This window comes from Emydura macquarii, unplaced genomic scaffold, assembly GCF_026122565.2.
Source record: "Emydura macquarii macquarii isolate MOO-44397 ecotype Brisbane River unplaced genomic scaffold, CSIRO-AGI_Emac_v2 contig_2897, whole genome shotgun sequence".
In the NCBI taxonomy this organism is placed as follows: domain Eukaryota; kingdom Metazoa; phylum Chordata; order Testudines; family Chelidae; genus Emydura; species Emydura macquarii.
Window position 1 is genome coordinate 53084296 of NW_027133034.1, and position 25014 is coordinate 53109309.

Genomic DNA, 25014 nt, shown 5'->3' on the forward strand with positions numbered 1-25014 from the left:
GCCTTTTCTTTTAATAAAATGTATTCCGTGTAAAATACATGGGTATTTTAAACCTAGTCTAAGCACACCTTAGAGGGCAGGTATCCAATTCATACCTATGGAATAAAATAATACTGAAATATTTAATGAAATAGATCAAGTTATGAATACAGTTCTCAGGGATTTTACCTATAAACCATTTCTCAATTGATTAGTAGTTTTGTTACTAACTACTTCATACTCCACCATAAGTTCACAGTTGAGAGCAGCAGTTGCTATCCATATTCTACTACTTTTCAGTGCTGGTTCCTTGAATAGTGGCTACTGATATTAATAAAATAAGAAAGCCTCTCCTACTCAGAAACATACCACCATCAAAAAGCAGCATTTTGATACAAACATGAATACAATATATGCTACTGTGTACTCTAGATGCTTTAAGGCCATTTTGTCTTTTTGTTTTTAAAATGCATGACCAGGAATAATATTAGTTAGATTTGTTGCCTACTATGTTGCATTCTATATTTTCTCAGCCCGACTTATTGATAAATAAGCATGTTTCTTTAACTAAAAAGTGTGGAAAATTCTGATTGAATTTTCCACTTCAAAGTACACAAAATCATTTCATCTAACACGCTGTGTTAGAAAATCCATGCTCCATTCTGACCTCCTGTTGCACAGTCTATTTCACCCATTGGCAATGTACCATATCACTGCATGACTGGTAGAGCAGAGTAAACACATTGACTGAGAAATGTTTGAAAACACCAATCTCACATAGATTCCAGCTACTATCAAATACAAACAAATACTCTCATCCTTACAATTTAAGAGCACTAGTACATTCAGAAAAATTCATACAAGACAAAATCTCAACTGCTTGTAAAACTGTGCAGCTGAACAAATATAGGAACGCTAGTATATTTTTCCCCAGTGTTTTAGGTTCACAAAAAATTTCCATCAACTTTCAAGTAAAGCCAGGTATTTATATGGTCTTTTTGCATTGGGGTGGTGGAAGAAGGCATAAGGACATACTCATATGGACATTTCCAAATACTCCCTACACTTCACATCAAAAAACAATTTTTTTTTTAAACTACAAAGGCTCTTTGAAAGGATCCTTCCCATAACAGACAGAACTGCACATCAGAAACATTAGTACTTTGCCCTTTTACAGCACCTTTTCCATCCAAGGATGATAAAATGCATATTACCATCTCTGTGACACCACTGAACGAGGTCTAGGTCACTGGCACAAGCCAAGTGTCCCTGTTGGCACAAGACCCATTTCAGGCAACTTTTGAATGATGGGAATTTTCTTTGGATCTTTTTTTTTTAATTAATGAAATGCTCTGACACAATGTAAATCACTGGTTCAAAGATGGAATGAATATACATATATATATTTGTGAATATTATTCATATGGAGTCTGTGCAGGGATTACAAACATTCAAATATGTGCCTCTGACCCCACTGATATTATCATTTCTGCATCTGGAAGCCTACAGAGTCCACTATTCCTCCCTCACCACCGTGCTGCATCAACTCTTCTCTGGCTCTTGTGTCAGAGCTTCAGAATTCATAATCAAACACAGAGACTTCACTGAGACTTCCCAGAAAACAACGTTTCCAATTAATTATCTAATTTTTTTGAAAAAATGCCTCCTTTCACTACAAGATGCATCTGATGTAGGACTTTAGAGAGAAATATTCAAGTGAAAAACCTTTGGATTTAGAATGTCCTATTTCATGAATACTCATGAACTATCTTGCTACCATCAAACTTCCCTTACAATTCTCTTCTGACAGGAGACCACCCAACATTTTGGAGAACGGGTTCTTTTCTGTCTAAGTTGTGAGGGGTGTGTGCATGTTCATACAAACAAGTTGAGTTTACAATAGAAAACCTGTCACAATTTAAACTATGAAATAGATCATAGAAATGTAGGACTAGAAGGGACATTTAGTCCAGTCCCCTGCACTGAGGCAGGACTAAGTATTATTTAGACCATCCCTGATGGAGATTCCACAATTTCCCTAGGTAATTTGTTCCTATGCTTAACTGTCCTATTAGGAAGCTTTTCCTAATATCTAACCTAATCTCTCTTGCTGCAATTTAAGCCCATTATTTCTTGTCCTTTCCTCAGTGGATAAGAAAACAATTTATCACCCTCCTCTTTATAACCACCTTTTATGTATTTGAAGACTGTTATCAAGTCCCTCCTCAGTCTTCTCTTCTCCAGACTCAACAAACCCAATTTTTTTAATCTTTTCTCATAGGCCATGTTTTCTAGACCCTTAATTTTTGTGGCTCTCTTCTAGACTTTCTCCAATTTGTCCACATCTTTCCTGAATATTATGCCCAAAACTTGTCACAGTATTCCAGCCGAAGACTTATCAGTGCTGAGTAGAGTGGAAGAAATACTTTTTCATGTGTTGTTTACAACACCACTGGCTAAAACATCCCAGAATGATGTTCACTTTTTTTGCAATAGTATTACATTGTTGACTCATATTTAGTTTGTGATCCATTATAACCCACAGACCCTTTTTTGCTGTATCTTTTCTAGGTGTGTGAGAACTTAGTGAAGAAAAATGCTAGACAAAAGTGACAGACAATGGTGCTTCTTTCTTTACATGCCACCCTATAAAGGTATAATGTGTAGGACAGCTATGTCCAAAAAGGGCAAGTTATTGTAATGTCTTCTGACTTAGGTCCAGCAATGCAAACTACCATTGAGGAACGTATGAACAATACAAGTTTAAGAAAATGTTTGTAACAAATATAAGATGTATCTACCATAGTACTAATTTACCAACCAATCTAGTCTCTCTCATTATAGTCTGATCACATTAGTAGTTTATGTAACTGCAGGCTTAACTTTACCATTTTTCCATCACCCAAGGCTCTCAGTTTTGGTTCCAACAGCTGGTGACAGTTTCTTTGAGTATTGAACAATGTATGTCTAACACCTCAAAGTTACCAGCACTTATTCTTGGGATTAGGTAGAAATGAAAGCACAATTCTAAGAGATTTTCACTAGCTTGAAAAGAAGAACATCAACTTTATAGATACAGTAGCTCCAGAGCCATTTTCATCAGCAGGGGAATCTATTTCCTAAGGTCCATTTTCATTAGTTTCCAATATAGAAACTATTGAAAAATATAAAAGGGTTTCAGTGGATATTACTACGTACTATAACTAATTGTTAAGGTATTCATTTTAGAATTAGGATTAGGAAGCATTTTTAAAAAAATCGGTATCTTTGTTACAATATTCTCTCCCTATATTCACTTTGGAGATTGTATTATTTGGCATACTCTTCTATCAATATTTTTTCCAAGACAACACAATTTCAGAGCAATCCTCATGAACCTTACCTACACATGCTCCCAATTTATACCGACAGCTCTTCTGGAATAAACTTTTATTAACATTATGTATTGAAACACTGTAAAACTTTGAAACATCTTCTGAGCATTTTCTCTTGTCCCTCTCCCCTCCCACCTCCTCACCCCATATGCTCCCATATCAAATTTATTTTTATTTGATGGTGCCTTTGCCAGCTTCACATATAACTATTTCATTGTGTCCTTCAGATTATCATTCCTACAGCATATTCTTTTTTTACCATGGTTTAACCTTTGCTCATTTGTGACTCACATTTACTATCTACAGAGAAATTTCAGTGAACAAATTCTCTGAGTAACCTTCAAGTTAGTTTAGCTTCTAATTCGAAGCACAGTACAAGTTCGGTGAAAACTGATCGAAATTACTTTAATTTTTTAAATTACATTAACAGTTGGGTTTTATTTAATTAAAAAAATTCACTGAACATTTTTGCACCTGTAACACCAGAATCATTCTCTCTCTTTTGTATAGTTGTGTGTGTGTGTGCGCGCGCGCGCATGCGTGCACGTGCATGAGAGAGAGAGAGAAATCCTGTCTCTTAGGTTCTTTTGTGCTGCTATACGCAAAAAGTGCTAAAAATGCTGTAACATCTGATGCATTGATTTTAATTAATACCATATATAAGAAACTTGAGCACCTCAATTCAACACATTTAATAGTATGTTTAAGTATAATTTATGCACCAATGGTCTGAATGATGAGCAGTGTAACATTTGTATATAGCATCAGTAAAACTATCTGCCACTGGATCGGAAGTGTTGGAGTACTGAGCTAACATATCATCAAGAGGTCATTAGCTTGTATAGTACAATAATCTGAAAGAGCAACAAAATAACAGGATTATGTACACAATGGACAGTTACAAATAACACTGAACTGAAATAAAGCAAGAAATATGACAATAACTTGAGTCTGTAGGTACATGGGAAAGTGAACAAATGAGTTACCCAATGGTGACCACTACTGTTGTCATGGCTGCCATGGATCAGTTAGGTTCTAGGAAGAGGGAACAGGATGCACAGATTAGTGGGAGCTGATTAAGACCTGAAGGAGAAACACAGCTGAATGCAGACTAAGTACTTCTACTTACTCTCACTTAGAACACGAAGAGATTTGCTGTTTAATCAGCATGATTTGTAATAAATTTAAGACTGCAGTATGAAACTCTGATATTTACATTTATTTGCATTATTTTGCTACACTGAATAAAAAATTATTTTATCTGAGCTAAACTGGCTCTTATTTGGGATTCCAACAAGCCAGGCTAAGGTGAAGCAAACAATCCTTTGATTCTGCGTCACCCTCTCTTCTCCCCTTTGTCTCCAGATACCATCATGATGTCTACTCTGACTGTCCTCACTTCCTCATTACTATCAATGGCCTGGTTGCCTTGCAATATAGCTTCAACCCCTCTACTATAAGGAAATTGCTTCAATCTCCAATGATCTCTCCCAGCCAATTCTGCAGTGTAGTCTTCCTTTCCAGTCTTTCCACTTTCCTTAATACAGTGTATTCTTTCAGGATTCTTCCACCCCACCTTGTGCTCTCTATTACAGTCCTTACCCGCTCCATCCTTGGTCTTTTCTCCCTCTACACTCTACCCATTGATAGCCTCATCTGGTCATATGACTGACTCCAATTCACTTATCCCCCAAACTTTCCTTCTCTTCAGATGCTTTTCTGAGTCTCTGATCTCCCTTCCTGAATGACACAATATAAACTCAAAACAAATATGGCTAAAACAGTGCTATTTTTCCTTAAATATTCTCTTCTTAGTCACCATGGGATTCTCCATTATGACTTACAGGATAGGGTTACTGGCCTAGTGGATGGGGAAAGCAGTAGACATGATATATCTTGATTTTAAGAAGATTTTTGAGACAGTCCCACATGACATTCTCATAGGCAAACCACAAAAATGTGGTTTAGATAAAATACCTATAAGGTGGGTGCAAAACTGGATGAAAGACTATTTTCAAAAAGAGTAGTTATCAAAAGAGTAGGGGGGAGAACTATCTAGTGGGGTCCCACAGGAGACTGTTGTGGGTCCAGTACTAATTAATATTTTCATTAATGACATGGATAACAAAATGGAGAGGGTGCTTATAATATTTGCATATGACACCAAGCTGGGAGCATATTGACAGAAGTGTCTGATGTAAGACATAGGAAGTAACTACTCTGCATTGATGAGACCTCAGTTGGAATACCATGTGAAGTTCTGGGCACCACACTTAAGAAAGATGTGGACAAACTGGAGAAAGTCCAAAGGGCAGCAATAAAAATGATAAAAGGTTTAGGAAACCCGACCTACGGGGAAAGGTTTAAAAAAAATGGGCGTGTTAATCTTAATATGTTAAGGGTTGTAATAAAGTGATCAATTTTCCTCCATGTCCACTGAGGGTTGGACAAGAAATAATGGTCTTAATCTGCAGTCAGGGAGTTTTAGGAGAGGTATTAGGAAAAACTTTCCAACTATAAGGACAGTTAAGCACTGGAATAGGTTTCTAAGTGAGTGTGTGGTTGTTAAGAACAGTTTAGACAAAAATCTGTCAGGGGAGGTCTAGGCACACTTGCTTCAGCGCAGGGGGCTGGATTAGATGACTTCTTGAGGTCCCTTCCAACCCTACATTTCAATGATCCACATTTCTCAAATTCTAAGCCCTGGTATAATTGTCCACTCTTCTCCCTTTCACAGAAAGTTCTTCACAAGTTATAGCACTTCTTCCTCTAGTACTACAAAATCCACTCATTCCTTTTGTCTTTGACTACTAATGGTAAATATGCCAATGGCCTGTGATGTGACGTTTGATGGGTTGGGTTCTGAATTACTACAGAGAATTCTTTCTTGGATGTCTGGCTGGTGAGTTTTGCCCACATGCTCAGGGTTTAGCTGACCGCCATATTTGGGGTCGGTAAGGAATTTTTCCCCAGAACAGACTGGCAGAGGCCCTGAGGGTTTTTCACCTTCCTCTGTAGCATGGGTCACAGGTCACTTGCTGGTGGATTCTCTGTACCTTGAAGTCTTTAAGCCAGGATTTGAGGACTTCAATAACTCAGTGAAAGGTTAGGGGTCTATTACAGGAGTGGGTAGGTGAGGTTCTGTGGCCTATGTTGTGCAGGAGATCAGACTAGATGATCATATTGGTCCCTTTTGACTTCAAAGTCTACACGTATACATTACCAAAACCCTAGGCCAAGCCATGATTCTCTCTCACCTTAACTCCTGGAGCCTCCTCTTCTCAGGCACATCCCTTTATTTCCACTTTACTTCACCATTAGTTCATCTACAATGCTTCCATTAAAATCATCTACCTGGCCTGAGGCTCTCACCATGTCTAGCACCCCTTCAAATCCATTAACTGGGTTCCTTGTAACTTTATCAATATTAAATACTTTGACAGTAAGGACAAGATCTATGTACTCTTCTGCTTGCATCAATTACTGTTGACCCCCCTAACCATGCGCAAGTTTCATGAGTAACTCCCACTTTGGGTTCATCTCCAAGCCTCCTTCCACGCTGTGCTATGAAGCATAATGTGCCTCTACTCTCTCTCTCTTCCTTTCAATCCTTCCTGAAAACACAAGGATGCCTATGAATGCTATTTCTCCACCTATATCCCGTGTTAATATGTATGACAAGAATTCAAATCATAGTTTATGTACTGACACAACAGGAATTTACTCTTACATATTCAGTTTCATTGCTTTTCATTGTTTCCCATTGTCTTCCCTTCTCTGTACGATCTATTTAGCTCTTCACACAGGGACTTATCTTCCTCTCTGTGTGTATCCAGCACGCTTGGCACTACACAAAATATAACAAGAAATGGCTGGGTCCTAGCTAACAAGTGACTGCCTTTCTCCCAATAACCTGCTATAGCTATTGAGGTCAGCTGTGGTACTCAAGATAACAGTCCCTAAATTCAGGTGGCTGGAACTGGCGAACCCGTTCTCTCAGTGGACGACCCATGACTCAAATTCAGTTCTCCCACTGATTCACCAGAGTTGAACTTTAGCGTAGAAGACAAGTCTTATGTGCTTTCTCAAATGTATAGTATTCTTGTGGAAAAAGGGAAAACTAAAGGGCTTTTTTTTTTGGGGGGGGGGGGAGCGGGGGGGCGGGGCGCCGGGGAGTCCACTGGTGACTTTATTTTTGCTGGATTCTTGCAAAAGTAGGAAAAAAATTGTTGCAGTACTGTGCACATGATCAGAAATATACAATGTGGCACGCTTCATTAATTTAGAAAATAAAACTAATATCCGCAATAACTACATTTCTCACATCATGTTGATTAGATTTCTTGAACCATACCTCATTTTTATTTACACCTATACCACACACACACACACACACACCTGAGATGATCTTCTAAGATAGACAGAATAAGCTTGTCAGTCTACCTGGCCTTGCTATTGAATCCGCCAGCATAACATACTGATGCCCCAACAGTATCTATACAGTTGTATCTGGGCTTGCTCAAGAGACAAATCAGTGTTATCCCAGGACACCCTTCCCAATTGTTTCTGGCATTATTATAAAAAACCTTCCATTTAAAATATTGTGAAACAGAAGGATGAATTATATCACGTATTTGTGAATACACTTCAAAAATACGAAAAAATATAGATTATATTGAACAGAACACACAGGAAAAACAGCAAATAAAACAGCACTATAATTTTAGACACACACACTGTACATCTAAAAAACTCACCCACAACTCTTAAAGAAGATGCAGCAATTTTACATGAATAATGAATATATCCAATATGCAACTTCATCTTTAAGAGACAGGGCTACCATATTACTCACAGGTGGGTAATAATAATTAATGCTCCTATCAAGTGTACATCAGATCTTCACTACAGCTGTCACATTCCACCGGTACAACATTCCATTTTTAAAACTGTCCTTCAATAAGTCCACTCACTTTTGTAGCCGCTGGTTCCACTAGTCTCTGACGGTGCCGTGTTGAGCTGAAATGGCTCTTCTGAGGCGGCCCTTCCTGACGGTGAATGGAAGAAGGGAAGGAAAAAAGAAAGAAAAGGAAGAGGATGGATCATGGAGGGGATGGAATGAAGGATGGTCAGAGAAGGGAGAGGGAGAGTATTTAACTGAACTGTACTTTCACTAACTTTCTAAGAGCTTTATGAAATATATTCCGTAATTTCACCATATGCATACCAGAGAAAAATAAAGTTATTTTTGCTAGGAGTAGCCTCATGAGGCTTCTATATATGTATTGTGTATGGAGATATTAATGAGAGATTTCTTTCATCTACATTCATACTAAGATATACACATTGAAGATACAAAAGCTCTGTCTTGCCCTTATATTACTTGCTAGTTTATCATCAATTTTGAAAGTGCACAGAAAAAAAATCTTATTGAACTCAGCTTGATCCATATTCTAACAGAAAAATCATTTAATTTAAATAAAAATAATTAAAAAAAAAAAAGCCTCTTTAGATTTACACCCCCCGATACACACTCTTCAGAGCTCCATAATACGAATCAACTACATTGTATTTTTCAGATTTACACTGAGTAGGTATGAGAGATTCCTCCAATTCATGCTCAATATTCTACTTTATATCCTATATGAATCATCCAATAATTAAATCTGTCACAAATATAAACAGGAGACTGCAGATGAAAGAGGAATGTGGGAAGTTTTGATAACATAATCAAACATATTTTCCTCTTCTAAAAGATGAAATGTTTCTGACACTTCATGAAGTTACAAAATACATTAATATGACTACTAAAATAAATCAGATTTTACTGCTATTAGATATACTGTAAACTACACATCCACTAGAGCCTCTAGTTCTTGAAAGGAATCAAAGTATTAATATGCAAATGATTTTCAATGCTCAATGAACTTAAATGCTAAGTTACAGGCAATGTGTCTTTAAAATCACAAGCTTTCCTCTCTAATATCAGAAAATCCTTTCCTAGATTACTACAGATTCCCATGCTTGGAGGGAAAAGTCTTAGGAAAGCAGTTGCTAGTGTTTTGGATATTAACAACAATGCAATTCCTTCGTAAAGTGTACTATAAATATTTTATTTAAATAAAAAAATGCTCTAAAAAAACTTAAATTGAGGTGAGGATTGCCTTATCTATTACCCAAGATATGCAAATATAATAATTGCCTTCTTGTTCTATCCAGAAAAGGATACAATACAATATACAATAGCTGAAGCTATGTCACCCTTTTCCAGGGTCCCAATTAGACCTTATAAGATAAGTACAATGAGGTTGAGTCAGTACAAAAATGGAGGACTTCCAAGGAATCCCTAATATCACATTCTGGGTATAATCCAGACCAGTGAGGGGTTGTGTCATCACCTGCCCTGCAACCTTAAGTGCCTCACAATGCTGTAGCTTGCACACAAACAGCTCTCCAGCATTCAAGTCACAGCCTGAGTGTCTATGTATAGCTGCAGCCTGTCAGCCACACATCAGCCACATTCTGGCTTCTACCAGCGTGGGTTACAGTACTTGCAGAGTGACCTCAACACAATCAGTCCCAAATTTCCCAGAAACACATGTTCTGCACTGTGCAACCCTGTCCTGGACAGTTCAAGTATTTTAGGTCCATTGCCACTGTAAAGGGTCAATGAACAACAATCTGCTACTTTAATTTCAAGTTACCAAACAATTCAGATCAAAACTAATCCAGGGTTGTCTTTAATTAAAGCATAAAACAAGTTTATTTCGCTACAAGGAGATGGGTTTTAAGTGAGTTCAAGTACAAGGCATTATAGTCAGAAATAGTTACAAAAGAAATAAAGATAAAACACTTTCTAGTAACTAAACTTAAACAAATTAGACTCGGTTCAAAGTGAAATCCTTACCCAGCGTTCCCTGAAACAGAGCTGATCAAATTCTCAGATCAGAATCCCTCCCGAAGTCCAAAGTCCAGTTCCTTTATCTTCTCAGGTGAGAAAGAATATATGGGGTGTGTCCCCCCACCCTCGTTTTATAGTCCAGTTAGCCTTTGAAATGCATTTCCTAGGGCTACCACTAGATAAAGTTCCTTCCAGCTGTGAGGATAGAGACATGGCATCTCATGGTGAAAGCAGTTCCATATTGTTGTTTGTTAAAATGCAAATTGATCTGCTCCTGTCCCACTTCAGTGGGAAAGAAAGGCCACTTGACCGGTGATTGCCAGTCAACTTTGATGATACCTGGCTAGAGGCATCATCTTGTCCTTTGTCTTTGAAAAACTGGTATGTACCCACTCACCAGACTAGTCTGGTAAGCACAATCAGTCATAACTTCAGCATATGTTCATAACTTTATATAAAATGTTACTACATACATTTCACCATATTATTGACTAGTGAGTTATTAATTTTCAATTGAAACCTCACAAGGCATATTTTGTACAAAGATTATTACAACAGTGTGTAGGGTGTGAATATAGGGGTGCATTTGGTCACACCTAGGTACTGAGGGAAGCAGTGATAATTCAGAAGTGGCAGTTTTCCAACTAAGTCAGTATTGAACCACAGCCCCAGACTAGAGACAGGGGTCACTTCTGTTAGAGGTGAAGTCATTTGGATGAGATGTAAATCTTGAACACTTGGTCTTTACAAACTTCATGGCACTCTTCAGAAGAGTAGGAGTGTGAAACTGGTTTTCAGGCCAAATTCCAACCTAAGCAAGTATATTCTAGAATACCTAATTTCTCCAAAGTTTCATTTGGATGTAGCATTCCTCTTCACCCCTCCTAAACATGTTGAACAGTACTGCTCAGAACTAGGACAGTTTCTGCATTTCATCTCAGGAGAGGCTATATTCTGTAGTGAATCAAATAATACTTTACCTACCTCACATAGATAGGGAATTGCTTGGCTAAACATTTATGAAGTGCTTTCAGAGCCTTGGATGAAGGCTTCTGTACATCTGAAATCATAAAACAGAAACTGACTTCCACACTAAGGATTGCAAGATTAAAAACACACCTGCAATCAAACTATAAATTAACTAAATTCTAGGATGCTGTAGTTCATTTCTGGTCCTCTAACATGAAGGTCAAGTTTGTTTTTAAAATTAGCTAATCACACAGAGTCATGGAGCAGTGGAACTGGATGTTGCTATTAATTTTAAGATGTTACACTGAATTCAGAATATGGAAGGTCACCATACACTCCAAAGTAATTTTTGAGGTAAGTAAAAGTCTTTGAATTCCTTACTTTTCGGGTCACCTATTTTCTAACTGGATCAGATAAATCCTTAACATAGGAAAAAAACAAGATTAACAAATTGATTTTTTTTGCTTTTTGTTTTTTTTTGCAGTTACAAGCGATAAATACAGATACTGCAGGGCACCCTGAATTAGTACTCTTGTGAACTTCATAAACTGCTATAAATGAAGGAACTGTAATTTTATACCAAAAAAGTAAGTTTTTTAAAAATTCCAAAATCCAATCTAAACCTACGTCACAAGCCAGTTTGGCACCTTTTAGAGTTAGACATGAAAATCCTGACATCCAAAATAAAACTCAATAAATGTAACTTCCATGCTCTGTATAATTTTGACCTAATACAATGTATTTATTTGGTGCTCGCTTTTCTTATAGGTGCCAGTAGCAGTCAAAAGATTCCTCATTACTGCTCTGAAATGGTTTGTACAGTCAGGTTTCTCGGTGAACTATAGGATTCAGCTATTTATGAATCCTATGAATATCATCATCTCAGGGAAATAGATTCAGCAACACTTCTGCCACTATATTTGGCACAATACTAGACTCTGGCTGCAGTACATTATAAATTCACATTGCTCCCCATCGCACTGGATCTTTAGTTTCCTATATTGAAAGGATAACTCCTGCATGCACCCTGTCAGAGTGCACTCCTCATCCAGACCCTAATTACATTACCCAACAGCCTGACTTGTATATGTCAGCAGCATACGGGATAAGATTCTGGATTCCAGGTTCCAAAAAAGGGCCATACGAAGGTTGCAGGTTCATTATACAAAAAGCATTACAGTGTATATTCTGGGCGATAAATAGTAATACTTTACACTTATCTAGAATAATGTAGCCAAAAGATTTCAAAGAATTTTGCAAACACTAAACTTATTTTAATGTTTTATTTGAGAGACAGGTCAACATTATTAGCAACAATTTACAGACAGGAAATGTAAACATAGAGAGATTAAATGTTCACGGTCACAGAGGATGTTTGTGACAAAGCTGGGAACAGAACCCAGGTAGAAGGAAAAAAGGCAGGGATTACATAATTAAGAACATGCAATTACTTTTTGTTTGTACTACATGTCTGCAGGGTTACTTTTTAATGACTATTACTAACAAGGGAAAACTAGGCCACTCTAGGGTGAGAGAGTTTTCAGGAGAAACTTGAAGGAGTTGAGGAAGCCATGATAGATCAGCTCAAGGTGCAGGTTTAGGGGAAGGACTGAAGAAAGCTCCAAGAATGGGTAAGAAAAAGCAATGTAGTTAGTTGTGCAATTTGAAAAGAACAGTACTGTGGGGATGCCAATGTTAGCATCAGAGCAGGCAGCAGAAGCTAAAGTATTTTCTTTTAGCTTATATTTAATACCCTGCTTTCATTGTTCATCTTTAATGTTTGGACTGAAAAACTCTCTCTCAACTGCACACATACTACATTTAGTGTTGTATAATTGTAGAATCATAAAAATGAAGGGCTAGAGGGGACCTCAAGAATGCCCAGTTATTTTTAGCTGGTCATAGGTCAGGTTTTCTAAATCTTTTATTATTTTTGCTGCTCTCTTCTGTTCTTTCTCCAGTTTATCCACATCATTCTAAAGTGTGGTACTCAAAACTGGACACAGTAGACATCGAAGGCCTCATCAGTGCTGAATAGGGTGGAACAATTACCTCCTGTGTCTTACATATGAAATTTCTGTTAATAATCTTGCTACCCATTTGGATTATGAAGATGCAGGGGTACAGCAGGATGCTTAGGGGAAGAGCTATGTCTAGTAGACAGCTACAGGGTTGATGCTGACCAGCCAGCAGTCAAGCAGCAAGAATATAGCTGAGTGAAGAAGCAAAGACTATGGGATGGTATTTATTTAATTGTTCAATTCCCAGTGGTGAGAAAAGCCGTTAATCAAAATTAACACTTCAACTACATTGCCACTGCTTTCTAGAAAGTCAGTTCTGTCCACTGGTGAAAGCACTAGCACGTCAATGTGCTACTAAAATAGCAGCTGGAGAGGACAGCCCTGAACCCTTCGTTTTGCTGAGCATCCATATGGAAATGTAAGATGCGAGTAACATAAGGAAAACCACTGAGAAACCAGTATCGAGATTTGTTTGGAACATAATTTATATCTGCAAATTTAGATTCTGGCCAGAAATGTTACTTGGCCTTTGGCAACAAACATACGTTGCACCTCAATCACTCTCACTGTGAACAACTGCACATCATGCAGCTGTACAGTATTAATATACTCATGGAAATTAATTTGAGTAGGACCCCATCATTAACTTGAATATTTGAGTCCTTAGGATCTCTCTCACAGGAACTTAAAATAACTATAAATATTCTGTTGAATGCCCTGAAGCAGACTCCAAAAGAACTGCTGGGTCAAAACTGGATTTGGTCACCTTTAAACACTTTTCTGCTAAATGAATAAGCACAAAAGCATTGCATGAAGATAGGTCTCTTGCTGAATTGGGGCTGCTCCTAAGCATGTGCATAACAAAGCACATAAGTAGACCCACTGATTTCAATGGGACTAATTATGTTCTTAAAGTTACACATGTAACCAAGAATCTTGCTAAACTTGGGCCTATAGTGCAATTGAATAGTGAACTCTGAATCACAACTTTTCCCAATTTATTTAGTGCTATTTCTTCAAGACAAGAACCCAAACATTTTAAATAACTTCAGGAATGTAGGTTTGAAAATGTTGGTTTTAAACTTTAAACACTTCCCTAACTGAAATTTGAAAAGTAACGTGTTCGTTCTCTGAGATAATAAAATAAAATAAAATAAAAACGAAATCCTGTACTGTCTGTACTGAAATTTGTATAACTTACTAGAGAAGCATATGATTGATAGTTTTTCCAACATAGGCTTTTAAAATTATATTTAATTAAATAGCATTGTACAGAAAAGTAAGCTGGCTGGTTGAACAAAAATATTCAGTTTAACAATACAGGAATATGCAGAGTAACAGACATCTTGAAATGTATGATAATATATTTGTTTAGTAGCATATTCAAAGCCTTAAAGATTTTACCACGGTGCAAACTATTCATTTAGATGGATCATTTTAACCACGCAAAAATGTGCAGTGGTCTGGAGTACAGTGTGGCAGCATCACTAATAAATATTGACAAGTGACTATGCCTAATCTAGATGATACAACAGAGACAGAAAATTCAGACAGAATATAATTACCTTTTCTGGAATTTGTTAAAACACAAAAAAAGAGAAGACACCCATATTAATGGGAAAAGTACCAGGGAATCTTTAATGATTTACATATGGGAAGGGTCTTGGCTTAAAATCTTACCTGAAAGAGGACATCTGGAGAAGCACAACAGTTCCAGACACCAAGTTGGGACATAAAGTCTATAAGTCAGACTTGAGTTTAAGGTCAGAAGGAACAACCACAGAACTTCCTCCATCCACTCCTGAAATAGACCCCTAATCTCTGGCTGAATTACTGAATTCTTCAAATCATGGTTTAAAGACTTCAAATTACAGAGAATTCACCATTTACACTACTTCAAATTGGTAAGTGACAGAGGAAGGTGAAAAACTCAGAAGTAAGAGGACTTCCTACTAAAACATAATACTTCCTACAACATCCTGGTTGTCCCTTGGAATTCTCTCAACCAGATTCTGGACAGAGCCAACTTCATTTAGCTCCAGAAACCTACTAGGTACATTAGCCCAGGCTGATGCACATCACAGGATCATCGTTTCATCATGTACATCACATTCACCCATAATAAACAAATACTGTAAAGGAGAAGAAAGGTGGCAACCCTAATTAACTGGAAATGACATTGAAGAAAAGTAAATTAGCAGGCAAATATAGGATCCTTTCAGAAAAATTCCAAAAAGCCCTTCCAAATGAAATGCTATCCTGAGGACAAACCAGAAAAAGTAGAAACAAATTTAGAACTCCTATTATAAAACAGTGTCAATTCTACAGGTTCCAAATGTAAGATTACGTATTTCAATTACTACATTACAACTAGTGCTTGTCAGAAATCTGAATAAATATAAATTAAAAAGTTTGGCAAAAAAATGTAAAAGGCATTCTAACCCTCATCCCCTCCCCCATCTCCTATCACTTTTCCAACCAGCTCTGCCCACAACTAACTATAACTTACAGAGACGTGAACCAAATCCCAAATGTAACGAAAAACCTTCATAGTTACACTTCCTATGAAAATGATCTTCCCTTTGCATCTTTTAGTTTAAGAAAGTGAAACAAGTTTAAGGATCAAAACATTTTTCTCTATTTCTAAGGAACTATTAAGTCTTCCATTGTATGCAATTCCATTTTGGGGAATAACAAGTGCCCCGATTAAAGTTGGGATTTGTTTGAACAATAGAATAAATCATTCACATTTTCTCAAACAAAAAAATGTTAATTTGTATTGCAATACGCCTAGAACCCAATCAGGGATGGGGATCACATTTTGAGAGGCCCTATGCATACTAAGACAGACCCTTGCCCCCAAAGAATCAAGATCTAATATGGCAACACATGGAGAATACAGCAAGTTCACTTAACTGTTATTTATTATTCATCCAAAAATTTGTAATAAACTGTGATTTTTTTCCATTTTCCCATATTTGAAAACTGTCATCTAAACAAGGAACAGAAAAAAAACCCCCAAAAACCTCCCTGTGATTTAGAGGATTGATCACTGCTTATGTGCAAGATGTTCATGAGCACCACACAGGCTGAAATTTGTTTGTGTAACCTATTTAGTGAATATATTTACTGAAATGAGGATCAGCTCTCTAATAATTTTCAGATAGAAAAAAGGGGCTAAATTGCAAAACACACAATGAATTATATGAATGCTTCTACAGATATCAGAAGAAAAACCTATTCTAATGTTATTTTACAGAGAACTACAAAAGAAAGCAAATGCTGAATAGAATCTACATTTCCGCACAGTCATATTTTCGTACTATTCATTGTGAGACAACAAGTGCTTGAGTTGTACAATAAAGAAAGAACACATTTTGTAAGACAACTTAACAATAAAGTCAGATAACTTGCTTTAGAATTGTCAAAAAACCTTTTGCCTATTTAAACTTACTGTACAATTTCCTGAAGTCATATTCACAAGTTTATGATGCAATCAATGCCTGTTCTATGAATTACGCTGTAGTGCTATTACTTATGAACTTGTAAATCCAGTGCTGTTTTACAAAATATTTTTTGTTCCTGCAACTGAACCAATACTATCAAATAGCTGTTTGACAAAATTTGTGAATATCCCTTGATTCAGACTAATTGTGTGCCCAATAAAATTTGTTTAAGAGTTCAGAGGAAAAAAGGCTTATGGATTTAATTATTTTAGATTTTGAAGCACAATATAGTTATATCTATTACAACAGTTTTATTTCAAAGTTCTATGTTAAATATCTCCATTTAAAGTTGACAATGCGGGTGAGGTAATATCTTTTATTGGACCAATTTCTCTTGGAGACAGATACTCATAATTACTTTATATTATGAACTATCTGAAATTAAAATCTTGAGGAGAAAACGTTTGAAATTAAAAGGACTGGGGGGGGGAGGGGGGGGGGGGAGAAACCACCTGAAATCAGGAAAATTCAGAAAAGCAAAACTGGATTTTACTTTTTTTTTTTTTTAAGAAGTTATAAATCAAAACCAGGCTAAGCCCTCACAGTCAAATTTCATCCCTAAGTAAATTAATACAGACACATAAATAAACCCATCTAACTTGACAGAATAAAAATGATGACAGAGTAGCTATAGCTAAACACCAATGTCATCATAAATATGCCAACTGTTGGAAATTTGTGTCTGATAAAAGGTTACAGTTTATGACAAGCTTCTGTAGAAAACTTAAATTTCCCAAATGATTAATCCCCTCTTTATTCTATACCAGGTTCCATGGTAAACCCTATACTTACTGCAAATGGAGTGTTTGCTACATTCTGAAGTGGTATTTCTCGTCTGACAAATCTTTTATCCTGATTCTATTATAAAAATGAGTACCATTTGAAACTCTTTTCTCATTTTGTAAATACACTTCCACACTGATTCTCTAAATACCTTGTGGAATACAAAGGAGCTGGCGGGGGAAGTAAGTACAGGAGAGTGGGTGAGAAGAGTGCGAACACCCCCCCCCAAAAGCATGACTGTATTTAAAAAAAAAAAAAAAAAAAAAAGACATCTTCCACAGTAAAAGCTAAGGTGTTCTCCCCTATGGAGAGAATGTACTAATCTAACTCAGATTTGTCTCTAAATCCTTAATCCTGAAATAAATCCTGTAGAATTCACTGAATACCCTAAAAGTTGTAGCTTTAAACAATGCTTCTTTCAGTTTTAACAACATGTTATATACGTTTTAGATCAATGGTTCACAACCACAGGTATGTGTACTCCTGGGGGGTATACAGAGGTCATGCAGTGTACATCAGCCCATCTAGATATTTGCCTAGTTTTACACCAGGCTACATAAAAAGCATAAGCAAAGTCAGTATAAACTAAAATTTCATACAGACAGTGACTTGTTTATACTGCTCAATACACTATACACTACAATGTAAGTACAATATTTATATTTCAATTGATTTATTTTATAATTATATAGTAAAAATGAGAAAGTAAGCAATTTTTCAGTAACAGTGTGCTGTGACACTTTTTTTTATTTTTATGTCTGATTTTGTAAGCAAGTAGTTTTTAAGTGAGGTGAAACTTTTGGATGTGCAAGGCAAATCAGACTCCTGAAAGGGTTAGAGTAGTCTGGAAAAGTTGAGAGCCACTGCTTTAGATACCATCAGTTCTAACAATGCAGCACAAGCACTACATAGTCTTCACCTGTAACACGCTATTGTCAGTATTAGTTAATGTAAATGCCACTGTAAGTGAAATTTCACTGTAACTGGAGAGGGCATGCCCAGAGAGAGACTTCCTACACAACAGGGAGCAGTGGTAGGGACTTTTCATTCCCTGCAATTGTAAAAATGCTCTTTCCTGACCGTGGGAATTCTGCAGAGGCCTCATCTTCTCTCTCTCACTCATTAGCAAGATCAGCCCAAATATTCAAGCCCTAGCAATGAAATCAGAAAGTAGGGATTCTTGCACACCCAATCACCCATCAGTCAGGGGCAATTTTTTCACCACAGAAAAAGTTTTAACCAGAGTTTTGGAAACTCTGACAGTTTATCCTCATCTACACTTGCAGTTAAACAGCATTCACATCACTAGTTGCTGATGCAATAGGGTCTGGTGGTCTACATTTTAAGTTTTACTTGTATAATTATTGTGGCAGAGGTGTGATTTTTTTTCTTACTGAAGCAGCTGTATCACCATAAAACATAAAAGTTGTATAGTTATCCCCTACCCACACAGGAACAGCTACACTGATACAATGCACCATTGTACTGATAACTGCATCCACAGTACGGGAGCTGTACCACTTTAAAACTATATCATTATAGTTAAAGCAGTACAACTTTCTAGTGTACACAAAGCCTGGTATTTAATTTTGTTAGGGTAGTGGCCAGAGTACAGGAAGAGGGGCAGTGGCAAATCTCATCAGGCAGTATTTAAACACTTATCTGGCATGTAATAAATTCCAAGGTAGGAGCACAGTAGAAAGAAGCATTACTATAAAAGGGGAGTAAATAGAAACACACTGAAGCAATTAGGCAGTGTCACAGGGTGGCTGGCCTTTTAAAGGCAGGTTGGGCCAGCCCCACCTGTGACTAATCAAATAGGGATCAGATGATAGCACGAGGATCGCTTGATCTTTGGAAAAGCCAGCAAGATCAGAGAGCTCAGTTGCTGAGCAGAGTTATAGAGAATGGGATGGCTCCTGCAGGAGTCCTGGAGTCAGGGAAAAGAAGATAGTTTATATATACTCAGAAGGTATGTCTATACTTCAGTGAAAAATCCACAGCACCGAGTCTCAGAGCCCAGGTCAGCTGACTCAGGCTCGGGCCCTGGGGCTAAAAATTTCCATGTACAAAAGTCAGAGCGGTGATCTGGCTGTCATCATCTGAGGTAAGAGGTCACAGCAGCATTCTACACAACTGGATGGGCAGGCTGTGCTCACCAGAAAGAAGAGGACCAGGAAGAAGGTTCAAATCGATATCAGGTCCTCTACATGGAAACTTTGGAAGATACCTCTCAAGATCCAGCAGGTCCAAGGGAACAGACAAATGTATGAGACACACGTGGATGGCAGTTCAGTCCAACTTGTAAGAAAATCAAGCTTGCCCACGAAGAGCTCTCCAACTGTCCAAGAAAGTCAGACAATCCTTGCTGGAGATTCAATACTCAGAAGAATTGAAAGAACATTCTGCAAGGGGCAGGAGGACAAGACGACAGCGTGCTGCCTTCCCTGAGCCAAAACATGAGCTGTCACTGAGACTGGATAGGCTTCTAAAGTTGATAAGCAAGAATCCATTGGTGATGGTTCATATCGATACTAATGATTTTGCATCATGGGATATCTTACAGATATAGTAAATGGCTTCAGGGAACTCAAATCGTGATAAAGAAGAAGGTAGTCCAAGCAATCTTCTTTGAGATCCTTCCTGTCCCACAAGTGAAGGAAGACAGAAGGCAAAAGATTCTGGAAGTGAAGTGCTATCTGTGTAAGTGGTGAAGGGTTTTGGTTTTGTGGAAAATTGGTTCACCTTTTATGCGGAGGGAACTGTATAGTTTTGATGGCTTCCACCTTGGCAGAAGTGGGACCAATCTCCTTGGGGACAGGCTGGCTAGAGTAATCAGATGGGCATAAAATAGCAAAAGGGGAGGGTAAAAAAAGAGAAAATATGAACACAACACAAAATTGGGATGTTGCAAACAAAGCTAATCAAGAAATCAAAGGACACAAACAGAAGAAATTCTAGAATTGCCCAATGTTAGGAGCCTGGGTACTAAACAAGAGAAATTGGAATTGCTAATTTATGAGTATAAATTCAATCTAGTTGATACTACCGAAATCTGATGGGCTGAGTCCCATGATTGTAATGTTAAAATCAATAGCTATAACCTATGTAGGAAGGATCGAGTGGGCAAAAAGGAGAGAGGCATGGTCCTCTGTCAAAAATGGCATTAGCTGTTCCCAAGTCACTGATAAACATTCAGAATAATTTTCTTCCAAGTTATGGATCTATGTCTTAACAGATAAAGCACAAGACAGGGCATTAGTTGGTGTCTGCTACAGATCACCAAAACACACCAACAAACAGAAAGACCACCTACATAGGCACCAATCTATAACGTGGAAAAAACCTGTGTCATCATGAGGCGCTTCGATTTGAGTGACATATGCTGGAGGTCTCATGCTGCCAGTACAAAAACATCCTTGGAATTTCTAAAAATGATAGATGGCAATTTTCTAACTCAAGAAGTATTGCCGCCAACACAGAAGAATTCTTAATAGACCTTGTCTTAACAGATAAAGAGAAGCTTATCAGAGAACTAAAACTTAATGTAGCTTAGGTACCAGTGCTAACAACTTGATCACATTTATATTAAGCAAACAGAATGAAGTCCAGACCAGTAATATATATACTTGGTGCGTTAATACGGCCAATTTCCACAACACTGAAAACAACTATGAGCCATATCAGCTGGGAGGAAGAATTTAATCAGAAAAATGTGAATGATAATTGGGCATAATTTACTAGATGCCCGAATCCCCTAATTGAGGAAGAAGTCTGTGCTGGTTAAAAAAACAACCTGGTATAGAGGGGGAAGTGAAGGCCGCTGTAAAAAAGATAATTTTTTAAAATAGAAGCAAGGGGAAATTGATGATAATGAATATAAATCAGAAGTTAGGAATTGTAGAAAATTGACAAGATAGGCCACAGGGCCCAAGGAGAAATCCATGGTCAGCAGAGTTAAGGACAATAAGGAGATTTTAAAATTATATTAGGAACAGAAACAAAAAAATCTTGCCAATGATATTGGTCCATTACTAGATGCAAATGGTAGAACTGTCAATAATAACGCAGAAAAGGCAGAAATATTCAATATGTATTTTCTGTCCTGTATTGTCTGAGATAGCATCATTATATGATGATGGGCACTCTTTCCATATCTCTGGAGGATGTTAAACAGAAGCTACTAAAGCTAGACATTTTAAGAAGAACACCAAGTCTCAGCTGACCCGGGCTCTGAGACTCGGTGCTGCAGCTTTTCATTGCAGTGCAGACATACCCTCTGAGTATATATAAACTTGCATCCAAGAGTTTTAAAAAAACTGGCCAAGGAGCTGTCTGGACCATTAATGTTGATTTTCATTAAGTCATGGAGCACTTCCAGAAGACTACAAGAAAGCTAATGTTGTGCCAACTTTTACTAAGTATTCATGGGATGACCCAGGTAATTAAGGCCGGTCAGCCTGACATCAATCTCAAGCAAGGTAATGGAGTGCCTGATATGGGACTCTAATAAAGAATTAAAGGAAGGTAATGTAATTAATGAAAATCAGCATGGGCTTATGGAAAATAGATCCTGTCAGACTAACTTGATATGTTTTTGATGAGATTACAAGTTTGACTAATAAAGGTAATAATGTTAATGTAATATACTTAGACTTCTGTAAGCCGTTGACTTGGTACCACACGACATTTTGATTAAAAAACTAGAATGATATCAAATTAAATGGCACTCATTAAATGGATTAAAAACCAGCTAACTGATAGGTCTCAAAGTGTATTGTCAACTGAGAATTGTTATTGAGCAGGTGTGTTTCTACTGGGGTCCTGCAGGGATTGGTTCTTGTCCCTATGCTATTTAACATTTATCATCAATGACCTCGACGAAAACATAAAATTATCATGGATATATTTTGCAGATGACACACATGGGGGGAGTGATAAATAATGAAGAAACCAGGTCACCAATTCAGATTGCTTGGTAAACTGACACAAACAATAAGCATTTTAATATGGCTAAATGTAAAAGTATGCTCTAGGAACAAAGAATGTAGGCCAGGCTTACAGAATGGAGGATTCCATTCTGGAAAGCAGTGATTCTGAAAAAAGATTTGGGGGTTGTGGTGTATAATCAGCTGAACTTGAGTATGATGCTTGAGTAGGAATAGAAAAGTTATTTTACATCTGTGTTTGGCACTCATGCGATAACTGTTGGAATACTGTGTCCAGTTCTGGTGCCCACAATTCAAGAAGGATATTGATAAATTGTACAGGGTTCAGAAGAGAGCCACAAGAATTATTAAAGGGTTAGAAAATGTGTCTTACAGTGATAGCCTCAAGAGATCAACATATTTAGCTTAAAGAGAAAGTAAAAGGGTAACATGATTACACTCTACCAGCACACACGGGGAACAAATATTTAATAATGGGCTCCTCAACCTAGCAGAAAAACATAACACTATCCAATAGCTGAAAGTTGAAGCTAGACAAATTCAGACTGAAAATAAGTCGGGAATTTTTAACATGAAGGTAATTACTAGGGATGTAAAACACTAACCAGTTAACTGATAAGTATTAGTCTTACCATTAAGACTAAGGCCCTGTCTACACTTACCTCTGAGATTTGGCGGCAGTCGACCGGAGTTACACAAGCTACGCAAAAAACTTGCATAACTCCCGTCGACTTCTCTGCTTCTCTTCTGCACGCCATCTTTACTGCATTACACCAATGGGAACCGCGTTCCGTCAATGCAGCGCTACGCCACTTGAGAAGGTGGTTTTAATACGTCAATTTCTGGATCGACTGAGCGGGTCTTCACTGACCACTCAGTCGATCCAGAGAAATCGATTTGATGGCGGCGAATTTGCTGCTGTCAGTGAAGATGTAGCCTAATACTTACCTGTTAACCAGCAGCGCAGGGGTTAACTAGTGGGGCAGGCTCTCCATCTCCATGGTGACAGCATCAGGTCATGGTGGAGGCTGCCGTACTGCTGCCCAGGGAGGCCGAGCCCTGGTGTCGACCCTGCGGAGTGCCCCACTGCAGAACACTGGGGACCACAGGTCCAAGATGGGGGTCCTCTGAGGAGCTGGGCTGGGGGAACTACACAAAATTATATTGGTTAAATGGCTAACCAATAGAATTGTAATAGTTTACATGGGTACTTTTTTAAACTATATTTACATCCCTAATAATTACCCGTTGGGAACAATTTATCAAGGATTGCTGTGGAGTCTCCAAACACTGAGAATATTTAAATGAAAATTGGATATTTTCTTAAAATATGCACTCTAGAAATTATTTTGGGGAAGTTCTATGGCCCGCATTATACAGGAGGTCAGACTATATGATCACAGTGGTCCCTTTTGGCCTTAGAATCTAAGTAAAAAAGCTGCAGCTGGCTTTCTTTCCTTACTCACGCTACAAAAGATTTGTAAAGTAAATTCCAGATACAGAATGAATCAGTTAAATCTGTGCACTTAAAGGGAGCCCCACTGAGGTTCTAATGAGAACAATGGAATTATATAAGTGTATGCAACCCATTGCACAGTGTGCATTACAGGTCCCCTTCTATGCCCAGTCCCGAAGCAAGAGTCTGTCATAGCCTTAGGTAGAGTGTGGTTCTTTAGTTCATTTAGTTTAGCAACTCCAGCTTAGTTCCGGAGGCCTTCAGTTAATCCCCAGTGTAGCAGTTAGAAAAAGCTTGCAAAGGGAACACATTTGATACAGAAGCCACAGAGAAACAACATAGAGCGTCACAGCATGATTTATAGAGGGGCAAAATTCAGCTTTACTCTCAAGTGACCAAAAAAAAAAAAGGTCTCAAATTCCATCCCCCCCAACCGAAGTTCAAATTTAATACATTTTTTCACATAAATTCACATGGTGGTCATGCTACACTTGTGTTTTACTAAACAGAAATAAGTAGGCAACAGTTTTCACCCTCCTATATAACTCAACTGTTATTTTTACTTATGCATAAAAAAAAAAAAAGAGTGCTGCTTAAAGAAACATTAATGGAACTATATTCTGTCAGAATATGCAGTGTCACTGAAATCAAAATGCTTCATGAAATCAGGAAAGCGTTTCAACAATATCAAAATGTCCCTTTTTTTTAAATGACTTCTTTTTTTAATTAGATATTGTAGCAAATATAAAACAAAAAGTCAAAATCAAAATGAAATGTTTTGATTGACTCAAAACAATTTAGGGGGGTAATTTTCCTTCAGAGAATTCCAACATGTTTAGTTTTGACTCTGATTTGGAATAAAAATATATTTGAAATCTTTCATAAACTGGACTTTCTGTCTTTCACACATCTCTACTAAAACAAGACCACCAGTGCCTCAGTCACATCATGAATGTATAGCTGTACAAACATGTGAAGACCCAACAGAAAAAGTTTAACAAAATAAAAACAAATGAAAAAAAAGAAAAACAAGAAAACAGTCTGGAATTTTAAAACATATTATTCTTGCTGTGATG

General features: G+C 37.4%; 1 protein-coding gene across 3 annotated transcripts in view; it reads right to left on the bottom strand.

The window, feature by feature from the left end:
* MAST4 (microtubule associated serine/threonine kinase family member 4) overlaps positions 1-25014 on the bottom strand; it is a 414690-nt gene that overhangs the window by 213435 nt on the left and 176241 nt on the right. For 2 of the 3 annotated variants that reach the window (XM_067569127.1, XM_067569130.1), the window contains one exon: positions 8327-8401. The exons of the other annotated variant lie outside the window; for it this stretch is intronic. In XM_067569127.1, coding sequence (XP_067425228.1) covers positions 8327-8401 — 75 coding nt within the window. The remainder of the gene's footprint in view (positions 1-8326; positions 8402-25014) is intronic. 3 annotated transcript variants of the gene reach the window in all.